The sequence below is a fragment of the Xenopus laevis genome, chromosome 1S, assembly GCF_017654675.1.
Source record: "Xenopus laevis strain J_2021 chromosome 1S, Xenopus_laevis_v10.1, whole genome shotgun sequence".
NCBI lineage: Eukaryota > Metazoa > Chordata > Amphibia > Anura > Pipidae > Xenopus > Xenopus laevis.
This window is the reverse complement of record NC_054372.1, coordinates 8,265,801-8,284,403: the sequence shown is the minus strand read 5'-3', so window position 1 is coordinate 8,284,403 and position 18,603 is coordinate 8,265,801. Positions and strand designations below refer to the sequence as shown.

The 18,603-nt window shown below is 34.4% G+C and overlaps 1 protein-coding gene across 4 annotated transcripts in view; it reads right to left on the bottom strand.

Moving 5' to 3' along the window:
• LOC108706501 (catenin alpha-2) overlaps nucleotides 1-18,603 on the bottom strand; it is a 922,761-nt gene that overhangs the window by 23,868 nt on the left and 880,290 nt on the right. For 2 of the 4 annotated variants that reach the window (XM_018242983.2, XM_041579364.1), the window contains one exon: nucleotides 15,539-15,685. The exons of the other annotated variants lie outside the window; for them this stretch is intronic. In XM_018242983.2, the coding sequence (XP_018098472.1) occupies nucleotides 15,539-15,685 (147 nt within the window). The remainder of the gene's footprint in view (nucleotides 1-15,538; nucleotides 15,686-18,603) is intronic. 4 annotated transcript variants of the gene reach the window in all.

Below are 18,603 nucleotides of genomic sequence, written 5' to 3'. Positions count from 1 at the left end.
CACTTTGTAAATCCATAAATCTGATGCCATTGCACTGATTCTAAAACTCTGCCTGGTGCCATTTCTAGTGTTTGGCGTGCAAGAAACATCTGCACCCAACTATTTTTTTAGGCAGGGTGCTGATAGACACCCTGGAGCTACAGCCTGATCATGCAGTGATGGTACAGTAGTTCCAGGGTTTGCACAGTTATGTGCATCAAAAGGTGTAGCAACAGTTTGTAATGGAAGGCAGACAGGACTATTCACTCCTAAGCAAGTTACCTTTTAATGACATAATATTGTTACCATTGCTTTGCAAACTTGAACTGATTAAGGGGGTTATTTATTAAAGTCCAAATGCCAAAAACTCGAAAATAAATTTTTCAGAATTTATTCAGACCTAACGACTTCATGTATAAGTCAATGGGAGAAGTCCCAAAAATATCCTAATCTGGGCTGGGTTTCATGCAATAATTGTTGAAAAAAGAGTCCATCAAGTTCAACTCCTCCAAATGAAAACCCAGCATCCATACACACACCCCTCTCTACTCTCAGATAAATTATATATACCCATATCTATGTTAACTATAGAATTTCGTATCACAATAGCATTTGATATTATTTCTAGCTAAGAAATCATCCAAGCCACTTTTAAAGGCATTAACTGAATCAGCATCACCCGGCAGTGCATTCCACAACCTCACTGTCCTCACTGTGATGAACCCCCTACGTTGCTTCAAATTACAGTCCCCATAGGCTTACTAGCAATTTTTATGATCGAAGGAATTTCGTTCGATCGATGGGTCCATATTTTATTAGAACCCATCCCTAATTAGAAGGATAACTGGCCTTTAGAAAAGAAAAAAACCTAAACTAGTTATTTCACATTTGTAACTAGTGATGGGCGATTTATTTATTTATAATTTATTATTATTTATTTATTCACCAGGCGCGAATTCGCGGCGAGTTTGCGCGTTTCTCCGCCCGCGAATAAATTCGCGAAACGCCCGCGAAAATGTGCTCGAAAAATTCACTGGTATCAAAAAATTTTTTGCCGGCGTCGGAAAAAAACGGACGCCGGCGTCAAAAACAGGTGCCGGCTTCAAAAACTAGATGCCGGTGCCGTTTCGCAAATTCGCCAATCACTATTTGTAACCTATCAAAATTTAAAAGTCAGCTACCAACAGTTGCCCTTGTTTTCACTTTAAAGGAGAAGGAAAGCTACTAGAAGCTCTCTGTTTGTTTAGGATAGGAGCTGCAGTATTAATATGGTGTGACATCACTTCCTGCCTGAGTCTCTCCCTGCTCTGGGCTCAGATTACAGTAGAGAAGGGGGGGGGAGGAGGAACAAACTGAGCATGCTCTTGCCCAGGGCAATAAGGTTTAAGCTGAAGGCAGGAAGTCTGATACAGAAGCCCATGTGTACACAATAGAAGGAAAGAAATGTGGTGTTTCTTTTGACAGGGGACTCAGAGCAGCATTACTTTGGGGGGTTTACTGGTATATTTTGATGGACCTTTCTGATAAGGCTTACTTAGTTTTTACCTTTCCTTCTCCTTTAAGGCATTTTTTAAAATAATATTATCATTATAGTTATGATGGACACTGTACTGGGCAGAAGAAGGCATGCCTGGAAGGCAGAGGGGGAGAGAAAGAAGAGGTAGGAAGGGGAAGTGGTAATCAGACTTAGCAGGAGGTGGTGCGGGATATAAAAATAGAAAGTGTGGGAGTTGCCACTTCCTTTTCCTTACCTTCATTGGAGCACACAGACTGGAGCAGGCCCACCCTTCCCACCCTCTTATTTTTTTTTCTTTCTTTTTTTTCCTTCAGGAGACTGTGGAGGTCGAAAATGGTAAGTGACAGGTACTTGGTGACTGGGGTGATTCTTAGGAGATAGGGATAGCATAAGTTTAGTTATTTGTCGCAGCATTGGCAGTGGTCTTGGAAAGCAGGGAGTTAAAAGGAGGAACTGTGAGCGGTTCTGGAGAGAAAGAGAATCATTATATAACTAGCCAACTTGGGCATGGGGTCCCATGGTGGCAAAAAATTGAGTATACCATCGAGTCTGTGTATTGCGGCTGATGGGTAAACAAAAGTACATGAAGGGTGAAGCGGTACAGAGGTACAATGCACAGGATGGTAATCTCAGGACCATCTGCCCAAGATAATCAGAACAGGGAAGAAATAAACAGGTTAACAAGAACTGTTATGGAATGTTATGTCTAATAAAATGTCAATTGTTTTGTAAACAGTTAATTTTTTATTACAGTTTATTGGTGTTCAAAAAAATGTTTGAGCTTGGGGCAATTAATAAAGAAGCTGCGGTCAGCATTATCCAACAAAAATTGGTGTCTCTTTTTGGGAGAGGTTTCAGGGTGAGTATAGGGAACCGGTAATTCCCTCCACTCCAGGGTTTTACAGTCGTGTAAAATAAGGTGGCACTGCAATGAAGGTGGCAAGAATAATTCCTTAGGATCATATTAACACGATAGTGTATTGATCCCAAACACTGCCTCTGGCAATTAGAATAGTTTTATGGTAATGATGATGAGTTGTCTTAAAAGATAAACCTATTATATTCAATTGTCAAAACGAATACATCAATATGTATTAAAGCTTAGAAAGCCTAAAGCAAGGGACAAGCTTGAATAATCTAGTTAATATAAGTTAATGCAAGCCTTGTTCTGTCATTTAAATAGTTAATGTTCTGAGAGGCACGATGAGTCAGCAATATTTCATATTCTATCCATTCTCACCCTTTATGTAGCAAGAAAAAAAAGCCTTCGTCTTTGACATGCCAAGTCTTATGGTTCCCATTTTGCTTGTCCTCTCTTCTACCATTCTTTGTAAGTGTTAAACTAGATATTCAGCCTTTGATGAGGCCGTTGCCTGTTCCACACAGAAACCTTACAGTGGTTCATTAAAGTTTTGTCCATTGTATCTCTGTGCTAAAGTAGCCTTTCATGGCAAATACTTCAGGTAGAACAGAAGGTTAAAAAAAGTAACTTCCCTCATATTTCTGAGTAATTGTCAGTGGATAATTACTTCTCATTTTCATCTAATAATTTCCACTTGTATTTGTTATTAGGTAAGTTACCAGAAAGACATAAACCATGCAAATGGTCCGTTGGAGTGCTGCAGCCTCTGTAATTGGAACAGGAACGTGTTCTTCTCAAGTGGAAAAAAAAGCTTTTTAAGATTATCACAACTAGTACAGAACATTTGGTAATGCACTAATTGCAAACACTTATTAGAATCATAATGCGCTATTTAAAATTCAAAACTTCATCTGCTGCTATGCTAATAAATATTTCTAACAAAATACATTCTACCAGGAACAGAATAGGAACAAAAAAAAATGTAATTGAAATGCCTTAAAACATTTTGTTTTCTTGTGTTTTTTCCAAGAAGAGAGATACAAGTTAAAAATGTTTTCTTGGAGTTCACCATATTATTCTAAGATATAATCAATTCAGTTTTTCATTTTAGGCAAACTGACGTCAACTGGACTGCTAACGTTAATTTCTAATTTGATCCTGAAGTAAGAACATTTTATTTGTTCATCAGTTTGTTCAGCTTTTTTTACGTAAACAAGCTTCTAGTATACTTCAGATAAAAACATATTTATATTAGTCAATTTTTTATATCTATTTTCTTGTTATTTTGCCTTCCTTTATATGAATGTCGAGAATTTGGTCAGTTAACCTGATAACCAGAAAAAGGATAAATTATGAGGCTGAATTTTGTTGTTGTTAATCTTTTTCATTTAAAAAAATATCTTTTTTGTAGTTGAAGGCAGACTAGCAACAAGTTCAAAGAATATTGCATAAAAAAAAATTGTAAATTAAATTATTGTAAAAATACAATAAAAAGAAAACCTAACACTTCTTGCATATGTTCTATATCATGCTAAAAATTAAGGGGCAGATTTACTAAGCTCGAGTGAATGTTCGAAGTTAAAAAAGTTAAAATTTTGAAGTAATTTTTTGGATACTTCGACCATCGAATAGGATACTACTGCAATCTTACTTCGACTTTGATTCGAAGTAAAAATCGTTCGAATATTCGACCATTCGATAATCAAAGTACTGTCTCCTAAAAAAAAACTTTGATTTCATACTTCACCAAATTAAAGCTACCGAAGTCCAATGTTAGCCTACGGGGACCTTCCACAGCACTTTTCTAAGTCTTTGCACATCGAATAGAAATCCTTTGATCGCTCCCTAAAAATCGGTCGAACCGTTCGATTTGAAGGATTTAATCATTCGACCGAACAATTTCTATTCGATCGTTCCATGGAATGACTACGCTTCAAATCTTTCGACTTCGATATTCGAAGTCGAAGGATTTTAATTTGAGGGTTGAATTTTGATGTTTTTTTGACTTCGAAATTCGACCCTTAGTAAATCTGCCCCTAAGTGAAAGCTAAACTTTGTTTATTGGTCTGTCGTTGGTTCAATGTTGATAAATGCAAGGTTATGCACTTTGGCAAAAATAATATAAATGCAAGTTATACACTAAATGGCAATGTGTTGGGAGTTTCCTTAAATGAAAAGGATCTAGGGGTCTTTGTAGATAACACGTTGTCTAATTCTGGGCAGTGTCATTCTGTGGCTACTAAAGCAAATAAAGTTCTGTCTTGCATAAAAAAGGGCATTAACTCAAGGGATGAAAACATAATTATGCCTCTTTATAGGTCCCTGGTAAGGCCTCATCTGGAGTATGCAGTGCAGTTTTGGACTCCAGTCCTTAAGAGGGATATAAATGAGCTGGAGAGAGTGCAGAGACGTGCAACTAAATTGGTTAGAGGGACGGAAGACTTAAATTATGAGGGTAGACTGTCAAGGTTGGGGTTGTTTTCTCTGGAAAAAAGGCGCTTGCGAGGGGACATGATTACACTTTACAAGTACATTAGAGGACATTATAGACAAATGGCAGGGGACCTTTTTACCCATAAAGTGGATCACCGTACCAGAGGCCACCCCTTTAGACTAGAAGAAAAGAACTTTCATTTGAAGCAACGTAGAGGGTTCTTCACAGTCAGGACAGTGAGGTTGTGGAATGCACTGCCGGGTGATGTTGTGATGGCTGATTCAGTTAATGCCTTTAAGAATGGCTTGGATGATTTTTTGGACAGACATAATATTAAAGGCTATTGTGATACTAAACTCTATAGTTAATATAGGTATGGGTATATAGAATTTTAATTAAAAGTAGGGAGGGGTGTGTGTATGGATGCTGGGTTTTCATTTGGAGGGGTTGAACTTGATGGACTTTGTCTTTTTTCAACCCAATTTAACTATGTAACTATGTAAGTTCATTTTAATTTACTCATAAGTTACATTGATTAGAACACTGAGGTTTAGTCTTAAGGGGGTCTATGGGTAACATACTTTGCAGCTCTAGGCAATATCAGTCAGTGTCTTCTAATTCTTCTAATGCTAATAAATTACTCTCTTTTATATAAAGGGGCACTGACTCCAATTACTATTTTGCCTCTTTACAGACCCCTGGTGAAACATGACACTGAGAATACAGTGCAATTTTGGGTGTCAGTCCATAAGGAAGATACACATGAGCTTGAAAGTGTGCTGAAATTAGACTATTAGGTCATTTTGAAAGGCATGAGTTTTGGGTGAATGTTTTTCTTGCAGCAAATAATTAATTGACATTTTTTTTAAATGTGTGAGTTAATTAATATTTGGAGTTTGGAGACACTTCTGCATCTTTTATATGGCAAGGTGCACCCAGGGCTAAATGCTTGGGGTTATATCGCAGCTGGAGAGATGATTTTGGAAACATAACTACTTTTTACATGCAAAAGGATGAAATGATACCCCCTGCTGATATCCATCTGACAGGCAGCCTAGACTTAAAAGGCAAGTTTGAAACAGAAAAAAAGCTGATTTATTGCTACAAATCAGTAAAATTTATTTCTTAGATCACTGCAAAAATATTTTTTTTTACATAAAAAATAATTTAGTAAAAAGGGAACACTGAATAAATTATTTTTAAATTGAGCATACAAATCCTATATACTCTAAAAAAAAAAAAAAAAAAAGATTTGGCAAAATAACGACCCAAACAGCTATTCGCATACTATGAATTGAGCATGAAAGAGTATGTGAACGAAAATTATATCATATTCAATCGTCCACACTTATAAATATTAATAATTAGTTTTTTAATTTACATTTTTCCAAAATGAATAAAAAAACAAAAAAAAATTGTGATGAAATGCACTTACGTTTTTACACATTTTTTTCTTGAATATTATAGTTATGGAAAAACTTCAATTTGAAAAACTTTGCTTTAAGTTGTGGGAATGAAACTTAACTTGCATGAAGCTGTGAGAATTTAGTTCTGGTTTGAAAAGACTGGAGATTGTGGATTTTTTTGGTAAAACTTTATTGAATTGAGAACAATAGCAACCTCACATTTCAACACATCTGTCCTTTAGGGGGAATTTACTAAAACTCAACTTTTCCTCACTATAATAAAAAAAAAAATTAGACCAAACTCCCAAACCTGAATCCCCTTAATTAACCAATAAATCTGATCAAAGAAGTTGGTTCGGGAAAAAGTCGTGACAAAATTGTCAAATCAAATTGTGCAACTTTTTTTGAATTGTTGTCCTGAAAACTTGTTACCTTGTCAACTCAAATTATTGGATTATCTAACAAAAAACAGCGTCAAACTACAAAACATGTAGATGCAAAACATGTTTCAATTGTTAAAGGGACCATCTGCCATTGACTTCTACATGATTTCAACAGGTTTGAGCTGTAGTATTTTCAGATTTGAATTTTTAGCAGCTACAGAGCATAATAATGAATACAAATTCTGATTTATTTCCCTTTAAAACTCAACCAGAAAAATTTGAAATTTGAGTGAAATTTTATCTAAAAATCCAACATTGAGACATTTTAAAAATTAAAGGTTAAACTTGCTTTTAAACCTCAGTCCTCAGTGACTACATACAAGACACATATTAACTGAAGGATTTTTGTTTATCCAAAAGACAACTTTTATTAAAGTCTTCCATTAGAGACTTTTATTAAAGTCTTTTCTAAAATAGAGAGTCATTAAAAACACTTGTGGAGGAGCTAAAGCCCTGAACAAAGGCATAAATATGTTTCTTGTAAAAGCAATGAAAGATAATAAATACATTTTGATTACTAGGTCATAAGTGTTGTAATTATACAAATGTATACAATTAGAATAAAAATAATAATTAGTTGATTAGATGGATTTTATTTTTTAACCTAGATCTAAATAAAACAAAAAGTGTTCATAGTGGAAGTAACATTAATAGAGAATACTGTCTTGTTTTGTAGAATTTAGGACATCAACAAAAGTCTACAGATACAAGACAGACCAACTTTGTTCATCTATAATAGTCTGGTCCTGTTTAAGTCCAGATTATGACTCGATGGAAAATATAATGCTGGCTAATGAATAAATATCTCATATATTAGGGGGCAGATTTACTAAGCTCGAGTGAATTTTCGAATTTAAAAAAGTTCGAATTTCAAAGTAAATTTTTGGGTTCTTCGACCATCGAATAGGCTATATTCGACCATTCGACTTCGAATCGTTCGACTATTTGATCATTCGATAATCAAAGTACTGTCTCTTTAAAAAAACTTTGACTTCATACTTCGCCAAATTAAAGCTACCGAACTGCAATGTTAGCCCATGGGGACCTTCCACAGCACTTTTCTAAGTTTTTTTTGATTGAATAGAAATCCTTCGGTTGATCGCTAAAAATAGTTTGAATCGTTCGTTTCAAACGATTTAATCATTCAATCGTACAATTTCTATTTGATCGTTCGATAATTCGAATACGCTAAAAATCCTTCGACTTCAAAATTCAATAATATTTCAATTAGAGTGTTGAATTTCGAAGTTTTTCTTAACTTGAAATTCGACCATTAGTAAATCTGCCACTAATACAGAGTTTTCATCAGAGATTCTACGCAACTCTACTCAGTGTTTTATCTTCTGTTTGTTATTTTAATATAGGGTCCAAACCCCTTGCAGGGAAATTAAGCTGTTTATTATTTTTTTTTTTGTAACTTAAATTTTTATTAAAGGGAAAATGTCATGGGAAATTTTTTTTTTTTTTTTAAAAAAAGAATCAGTTAATAGTGCTGTTCCAGCAGAATTCTGCGCTGAAATCCATTTCTCAAAAGAGCAGATTTTTTTATATTTAATTTTAAAATCTGACATGGGGCTAGACATTTTGTCAATTTCCCAGCTGCCCCATGTCATGTGACGTGTGCCTGAACTTCAGGAGAGAAATGCTTTCTGGCAGGCTACTGTTTTACCTTCTCAATGTAATTGAATGTGTCTCAGTGGGACATGGGTTTTTACTATTGAATGATGTTCTTAGATCTACCAGGCAGCTGTTGTCTTGTGTTAGGGAGCTGCTATCTGGTTACCTTAACATTGTTCTTTTGTTTGGCTGCTGGGGGGAAAAAGGGAGGGGGGTGATATCACTCTAACTTGCAGTACAGCAGTAAAGAGTGATTGAAGTTTATCAGAGCACAAGTCACATGACTTGGGGCAGCTGGGAAATTGACAATATGTCTAGCCCCATGTCAGATTTCAAAATTGAATATAAAAAAATCTGTTTGCTCTTCTGTTTCAGTGCAGAATTCTGCTGGAGCAGCACTATTAACTGATTCATTTTGAAAAAAAAATTTTTTCCCATGACAGTATCCCTTTAAGCATGAAAATATGGTTTTACAGACAATAGTTATACCAAGCATCAAAATCTTACAGATGGTTTGTAATTAGAACAGTTGCCGAAGAAGATTATAATATTACTCTAGACAATAAGCATGTTTTTTGTATATATGGTAGAGAGAAAAAAAAAAAACCCAAAGGAGACAGAACTACTGTTTATGGGGGTAAGAGGCTAATAATTCCCAAGGTGCCCATATGTCTAAGTGGCGGGGGAGTTTGTTGAGTATTTTAGCAATACCATACTCAAACCTCTTATTGATATGAAGCTGTTTATTAAACCCTCATCCAAACATCAAAGTATTAGCAGGATAGGGGGTTATGCTGGTAAAACTTATTTTTACTAAACATTATCTATAATATTATAAATGTTTGAGATCTGAAATCATTAGCATCTTCTGCCCGACTGTCTCAGCAGTAGACAAACATTTGCTGGCTGAAATGATTATCACTTAAAAAAGCAAGTAAAATACAGTATAGAAGCTGTGATATTTGATAGATGTCATTAGTGTTTAAATATTTATATATTTACAGTTTTGTTCAAATATTTGAAGCAATTTTCAGCTGCACCCAGCTGGGTCCACTGGCAGAAGGTTAGACATATAATATTTACTGTTTGATCTTTATGCCACATTCCTAAACATAGAAAAATGCCATTTCAGGGTCTCCATACAGTATATCAGCCTAATTTATTGTTCAGCAGCAAAATATATGCCATTTGTTATCTTTATAGATCTGACCCCATTAGAAGCATGTCTTCTATATAAATCTTGCCTCATTTTTATCCTGCTGTTTTTTTCATTAGGCTCCAGCTTCTGCTCGCATTAAAATACCTTGTTCATGTATCATTCCGGCATGTGAACAATTACTATGCGTCTTTCAGTTGTCACAGTAATGAGAGAAAGAACTAAATGAGAAATGGATGCTGACATCTCACAGGATGGACAAAGTGCAACTTGATCCTCTCTTGTACAATATAATTGCACCTCAAATGCATATTGCACAAGTTCAGTGTTTTGCATAGCTTTACAATAATATTTACGCATTTGCATATAGGACCTGAAACCAGACGTTTTAGCTATAGATGTTAAAGAATTTTATAAATGTTTATGGTTTTCTATAGGAGGATATTTATTTCATTTTGTCTTACTGAAATGCTTGGAAACTTCATTAAAGGCCAATATGGAATAACATATAAGATATCATATCAAATATTTGTATCTTCTAATTTAAGTTGCCTCTTGTATCCCTGTAAAACAAAATGCAGTTGTAAATAGTTATTCATCCCCTGTTCTGCCTGCAGCCCCTATATTATGAGAATATATTAGTATTGTTATGATAGGTTTTCATGTATTCGGCAAAAACAAGTTACTTTGGGAATGTGCTACTGAAATCTTCTTTAGTCTATTCTCTGGTTTGTAGAAATGGCGTTCTAAGCCTTTTATTAACAACTAATAATTCAAAACAGAATGTGGGAATAAATAATATAATATATTATAATATATTTATTATCTATAATAGAGCTGCGGTAAAATGGAAATAATTTACTATAGCATATTGTGGTCAATAATAGGAATAGAAATGGGAAGACTGAACTTCTAAAAAATCACTCTAAAAAATTCTTTGGAAAAAAAAAAAAAGGTTACAAATTATGATGCAGAGGCCATAGTGGTTTTATAATTTTCCAGAACTTTTCATAACTGAGTTACAAACCAAGATATTTTGACCAGGCAATCTAGGCATAAAATATTTCTACCTAAAAGAGAGATGGACTTTAGAAACATGGAGAAGTTAGAAACAAGGTTCACAACATGAAATCGAAAATAACCTACTTCTATAATGGTATTATGGTGATTAACTCTATAAATGAAACACCCATTCTGCAAATATAAATACATGTTTAAAGGATTAAAACAAAAATAGAAGCATGTTAGCAGTGACTACAAATGCCAGTTGGTTCTGTTGTACCATATACAGTTTCCTCTCTGTAATTGGAGAACACTGATGGCACTTTAAGTCTAAAGGATTTAATACTAATAATATTTTCTCTTTCCATATTTTGTGATGAGAGCTTAACAACAAACTACTACTACTGAAACTACTAGCTGCATCTGTTCCATTGTTTTTGGTTTATCTTGGACCCCCAAAGAAAAAGTACTTATGACATAGGTATAATTTACATAAATAGAGTCTACTCTATGAGTTGTGGCGAAACTTTTATACTTCTTACGTTGATCAAAGAAGCCCATTCCTGAGAGATGAAGGAAATTTCCATGATATGCATCTTCATTCATATAAATCCCACAATGAATATGGAGTGTGGTTAAATTGATGCGATGCATATTCACACTAAGTATAATTCACCTAGATTCACAGCTCAATAAAAATCGAAGAGCATTTTCTTTTTGGAGTCCTTTTTTTGTTTGGAAAATTCTAGATAAAAAAAACATGCATTTGGGGGTTATTTATCAAAATCTGAATTTTTCTCACTATTTTCTGAAAACCACCCTGACCAAATTCAGACAGACTTCTTCTCCTTATTTATCAATAAATTAATGATGAAAATTTATTTTGCGGGAAAAGACTTGATAAAAACCTGCAAAAATCCAAATCAAAAAATTTTTCTGGATTTATGGCAACTTTTTAATATTTGACACCTGAAAACTGCGACTTTTTTGGATTATCGCCTGAAATCCATGACATCTTTAGATTATTGTACAAAACCCAGTGCAGATCAAAATGTCAACGGGACATCTGCCTCTGACCTTTATATGATCTCAGCAGGTCTGATTTGGACTGGTTTTTATTCAGACTTTTAATACCATCAAAGTTTAATAAATCACACACACAAAAAAATTCTCTAATAAATAATCCCCTAGGTCATTCATATATGAATCAGACTCACACCAAACTCATTTCAAGCCCTGATTATTAAATGGACTAATACTGTAGATAGAGTTGCATCAGCTTCTGCCATATTTAAGTTTCTGTTTTGTAACTTGCGTTTTCTATTGTGTCTTTTACTAATATTGTCACTTCATGTGAAGAAGCTCATATATATTGGCAAGGTGATTATTCTTAATATTTGAATGTTCTGTGCTTTTAAAAAACATATGAAGATTTTAAAATATGTAACCAAGGTTCACATGGCCAATTATATTTAGATTTTTCTCGTTTTCAAGTTGTGTCACTATTGTTTAAATTCATTTATAATAAATATGTCTGGGTGCATAATAATGGCACTTTCTTTTCTTGTTTGGAACATAATTATGCCTGTATTTGAAACAGTAATCACCAACATTAATGGCCTGTAATGTACCGAATTAAGCTTGTGTCAATGATGTTGCTGCTATGACTTCTGAGAGACAGAATGCATCAGAAAGTAGCTTTGCATCAGAAAAGATGCTTTTGAATCGCAAAGTGCATATCAAAACCTTGAAAGAAAATTTGCTCAAGCCTGACTGTGAAATTATGAAATGCAGCACTTCGACTCCCAGCATAATAAGATCAGATCAGAAATCTGCACATGTATTCAAGACAAAACCAAACCACTCTGGGAAATGTGGCTGTGAATAAGTACATGTGGAAGTAAACAATTAGGTTGACAGCATTATAAATCAAGATGCAAAGCATTCGGAGTGTCTGCAAATGTGATAAATGTGACTAAACTGGGTTGAAATCTTTACTGTTAGTGGGAGCATGGATGCAATTGTCTATGTTGATAAGTTGTTTGGCATAGAAGTTTTTTCTATTTATTCAGTATTTTGAGATATACAAAACAACGGATTTTGCAACAAAGATATTATATAATGTAGTCAATGAGGTGAGAAATTTATAGGTGTTCTGATTCCTCATTGACAGATTGCCTGTGGCTCAATGTGACTGGATTGGAGATAACATACCAAATTGCCAGTTTTAGCTAGCTAATCTGTTGTTCTGTTGCTCGTTAATCTTTCTGATATAGTGAAGTATAAGTTATTTCTTGTTTCTCTGTTAAATGAAATCACTAATGATGTCTCAGTCAATGTCCGTGCTAGGAATTTCAGACACATAATACAGAAAATTTGATTTGACTTTAGTAAAGGTAATAATCCAAATGGATAATATTAGTAAACTGGAAAAAATATTTAAGGAATATTTATTCGGAAGCCGAGCAGCTTCTGAAAAGTGATTTTACCATTAGAAATGCATTTTTAGCTTTAATAACTTTAAGGTCGTTGTATTATACAAGAATAGCAACATTATCAAACAGTTTAAATTAAAATGTGACAGACTGGTCCCTCATAAAGTATAACACCCATTAAATATGCAAAATAAAAGGTCTTTTTGTTTTGAGTTCATGAGCTTTTGTTTTTTGCCTATATCATGAATTGTCTTTCATTGTGGAATCCATAACACCTTGTAATGTGGTGTCAAATCACCCCCTCTGCTTTGACTGAATATTACGTACACCACTGTCATAGTGCTGGAGCTTGAAGTAGATAATAAATGTTGGTGCCGGGCACACTGGTAACTCACGTATAGATCAGACCAACTTTTTGTAGATAAAAGTAGATACTCTATTTAAACAATCATCTCTTGCCTGACGCGTTTCGTGTCACAAAGGACACTTAATCATAGGCTCAGCTGTTTATCTACCTTCCTTGCCTCCTTCTTGAGTCAATAATGCTGTATCTTAACAGACTTACAGCACTGGGGTCAATCCTACGTTAGGAGCACTGGGATCAGCCCTGTGTTAGGAGCACGTGGACCTATCTAATCTAATCCCTCATCCTCTGTGTTCTTGTCTGGAGAGGTACTTTCAGGTACCCTCTTACCTTCCTTGTTGGAGCTTAGCTGCACAGCTAATTAATTTACACCTAAATCTACCCATCTACAATGAATCTACCCTGTTACTACTTAACCTCTCTAATACCTTTTCTTAGCACCTTTCTGAGGTGGCAGGCCTCAGGCTTTATTGTGTCATACTCTTATTCTTCTTATCAAACATAGAGGAAGCAATGTCCTATTCTCTTCCCAGAGACTTCTGCCATCCAACATTGCCACCTGGTGACTCATTAGAAATAATTACTCTTTACAACCTTGAACTCTGCATTAAAGCAATTGAAACTAGAAAGGAAAATACTGTGTGGAGACACACATAGTGAGTCGCCAAGAAATAGAGATCATCTGAGAGGTGTAAGGTGACTGGTAGAAACTGACACTGAGCCAGAATCTCAAGTTATGCATACAGGTGGCTAATAACATCATTGTTATACCATTTAATTTGTACAGGTTTGCACCAGGAATGTCTAAAATGAAATATTGTTAAACTAGTAATAAAGACTTAAGAAGTTGCTTTAAAGTATAAAGACAATTTACTCTTACTGCATGGCCATATCTAACCTACAGAATATGACCATAAAATCACAAATAAAATGATGTATTACATTTGCATTCTATCTATGTGATCACGGGACCATTCTAGTTTATGATTTGTGTCATTAAATTAAATGGATACAATTCCTCAATTCTAAGTGGAACTTACATATATCTTTGTTCAATTAATGCGCATGAAAACACATTTATACAAGTTATTCTGAACAGGAAGTCTATTTATCTCCATATTTGTGTAGATTCATACAAATGGGAGCTATTGTGAATCGTTTGATGTGGGAAACTCATGTACAGATTGAAAGGAAATTTGCCCGACAGCAAATCTTCAAGAGAAAAGGGAATTCTTTGTTCAGGTCTACAAAGCAAAATGTTAAAAAAACGTCTCTTTAACATGGGACAGTAGCTATGTTTTAAGTAAGAATAAAGTAATCTTAATCACGTACAGCTTTAAATTCATACCTGATAACCATAATGTCCATGCAATAAATGCAGACAAAATGAATTCATCTGAATCAAGGCACTAGAATGCTTTTCATTTAAACTGTTGAGAGATTTGGTACAAAAATCTTTCTCTATATAGTCAGTCACTTTGACATATTCCACTCTTTTAATTCTTCAGCTGTTGAATATATTCACCTAAAAGCAATCTTTACTAAACTTCAGAAAATTTCCCTGTTTAGAGGCTCCATTTTTTTCTATTGCCATTTTGTGCAGGACAGATTGTTCAAGCTATATTTGATACATATAATTTGATATGCCTCTCACATCAGTTAGGGGAGTGCTTCACAGTTCTCTGCAATTTAGAATTCACATTCTGTTCAAGCAACTCCAACCAATATACAATATAACTGAAACTATTATATATCTAGAAACTAAGCTATATAGTTAATATTTTTATATAAAAATGGGCTGCAGAGCTGACAGTTTCTAAGCAATTAGGCATAAATGCAATAAACTAGCCGTTATTGTATTATACCTTCAATTAAGCACCTTGCATAGTTGCATGTTAGTGCAATTCTTGGGGTTATAACAGGATACCTTTTACATCTACAACCTTCAAATAGCCTGGCTTGTCCTTGAGTTCAATACTGTTGACATCTTGTCAGGTTTAATAAGCACACACAAAGAAACAAAAAAACTAGAATAACCCCTAAATGTTTCTATCTTTTAGAAAAACTAATAATGAATAATGACAAAAAAACTCATGATAACTATTAATCAAAATAACAATTCCAGAAATCTAGATATAGCGCTAGATTATTCCTGACGTTTCTTCTTACTCTTTGTTAAGGTTTTTTTCATAAATGTATTTAAATTATCATCAATATATGGTTTTGCATTTATAAAGTCCACCTAAAGAGCACCTAAGGGGAACTGTTTTGTAAAGATGGAATGCAAAACCATTAGTTAGCAGATGAAATTTAGAATTACTTACCATAGTAGAGTCCCTGCTTCCACTTCCGAAAAGAGATCCTTCAGTACAGGAGGGGAGCAGGTCGAGGGAAAGTTGACTGTCCCTGCCTCCTGCTATGACATCACCTGCTACTTCATAAAATGTAGTGAAAGTGCTCTGCACTCCAGTCTGATATCCAAGAGGTACAGAAGAGAGAAAGAGTAAGATAGTGAAAGAAGGGAAGCTGTAGGGTCCTACAGAAAAATGATTAAAGAAAAATGCACCAGGATTCCAGTTTCTAAAAAAGAATCCAACCTTCGTAATCAGGGATGTCCAACTTGCAGCTCTCAAGATATCATTGTTATCATTGTTTTGAACTTCTCACTTCTTCAGTGCTTGTAAACTGTAGGTTGGATATCCCTACACTGATCCATTATACAGGAAATCTGACTGTTATTATCATTATGTTTATATTCTCCACCATGTGAAGAACAAAACTGGGGCAAATCACAATTTGTTTTGGAGAATAACTAACATGCACATCTTGAATTTCATGCAACATTACACACGATAAATTAAGTCTTTCTAATTCTATAGGGGAATTTTATAAATGTAATATACCAGTTTGAGTCAAATATTATTGAGTCTCTCAACTGGCTCTATAACAGAAGCCAGAGAAAAGAGTAGAGCACTTTTACCAACTTTAGAGGCAGCTGATGATATCATCACTAAGGATGGGTGAAGGATTATACATGTATTAAAGAGAATGCAAGCCTTTTGAAAACCTCACAGCACCCCAACCTATATGAATGATATTAAAAATGTAAAAAAATGAATTTTGAACGCCTAAAATTAGATCGAATGGGTATGATCCAAAAATGTGTTTCTTATTCAAAGCAAATATAAACAAAACTCTAATTGAATTTTCCCTCTGAAAATAACTCAAATGTCAGGAAGGCTATTAACATTCAAATGGGTCAATGGACCTCTGCAATTGACTTGTAAATTAATTTGGCAGGTTTAAGGTGGCAAATATTCGAATTAGAACTGTTTCCATGGTCAAGTAGGGATGTAGCGAACTGTTCTGCTGCGAACTAGTTCGCGCGAACTTCGACCGTTCGCGTCCGGCGAATGTTCGCGAACGTTTGGGAACGTTCGCATTTTGAGTTCGCGTTCGATCGTTCGACCATTCGACCATTCGAATTCCTTCGACCGCTAAAAATCGAACGATTTCCATTCGTTCAAACGATTGTAAGCATTCGATCGAATGAAAAGCATTCGATCGAATGGCTTCGATCGTTCGATTCGAATGAAAATCCTTCGATCGAATGATTAAAATCCTTCGATCATTCGAATCGAACGATTTTAGCGGGTGTTCGAAGTTCGCGAACTGTCCGCGAACGTTCGCATTTTTTGCCGGTGTTCGCGAACGGCGTTCGCGAACACCAAATCGGCAGTTCGCTACATCCCTGTGGTCAAGGTGTGATAAATCACATTCAAATTTACATTCACATTGGCAGATTAAAATTCAAATGTGTGAATTTTGACTCCAAAATAAATGCGAATTTACCATTCGACCAGTAATAAATCTGTCCATAAGTGTTTTCTCTTATTCTGCATTTATGTTTTGTCAGCCTATTATTTGTGGTTTACATAGTTATTATATTTTGGTCAGCAGAAATATCTCATCTTAGCCCAATGTCTGCAAAAATCACTTCCTCTAATATACATATCATTACAAATAAAAGATTATCACTAAAAATTGCAAGATAAAAAAGTGCATATCTGTAAATCAAAAACATTTTGATTCTTATTTTCAAAATTGTATAGGCTTCACAAATATATAGGCTGCTGCTCTGTTAGTAAAATACATTTAGAATTGAAGTGACCCACAATATTAAAAAAAGTTTCCTTGGTTAAATGAAAGTACACAATATTGAGCCAAAAGAAACTGAATACTGTATATTTGAGGACCAACAAAAAAGATACAATGCATAAACTTCAGCAAATGCATTCTTTGTAAATCCAACACACTCAGGGAATTTTCTAGCAAATTTATTGTCAATTTGCTGACGTTAAGACAACATGAAGAATGTTTTTTTTTTTAAAAAAAAACTGAGTAACGTAAATAATTTCAGCTGAAAAAAATTCACAACAGAATGTGTGTAAAGAAAAATGAGAGACAGTTGCTTAGGAAGACTCAGAAATAGGAAGAAAATATTGAAAAGTGTAGAATCAGCAAGGAATTAGGAAATCCACTTGACTCATTTCATAGATGAGATTGTTCTGAATTAAGCATAGAGGCTTATTTATTAGAAGTCAAATTTTAGTGGTTTTATAGGTTTTTGAAACCATGGCTAAATGCACAAATGACAATTGTCATTGCAATTATTAAAAGATCAGATTATAAAGTGTGAGCAGAAAAACGCTCTGAACGATGAGGTCAAAAATATGAAAACCTCGAAAAATTGGAGCAATTCAAAAGTAACATTACCCTATGCTAAGCGGATGCGTACAAAAATAGGTAATTGCAGAGTTTAATTAAAAGTATATATAGAGATAAATGATACTTATAATATACAACTGTAGTTTGGACATTTGCTTTGGGTGACCAAGTCTCATGTAAAAATCATTGGAGAAATGATGCATGTAGTGTGAAATTAATAGAAAAGTGATCTTGCCTTTGTACCTCTAGTAGACTGATCAAAGCTAATTACTGAGTGGTAACTATAATTAGTGCACTTTAGAAGATTTGTGATATGGTTTTATATGAGCTCCATTATGAGACATAAATATATCACCTCATGAACAAATCAAGCATCATTTTTTGCGGCGACACTCTGCGAAAAAGTTCTCTCATCGCTTATTTTGAACACAGACACAAATATATAATATGTGTCTGTTATGTAGATAGCTGACATCCTATTTATATTTTTTTAAGGAATTTTTTAAACACATCTTGTTTTTTCACCAATTGATGCATTATGTAACATGACTGTATTATTAGCATCCTAAGGTAAACATTTCTGTCATAAACTGTAATGTCTAGAAAAAATATGTTAATGTTATGATTCTTTCTAAGTTATCAACAGTATCATTGGTTATTG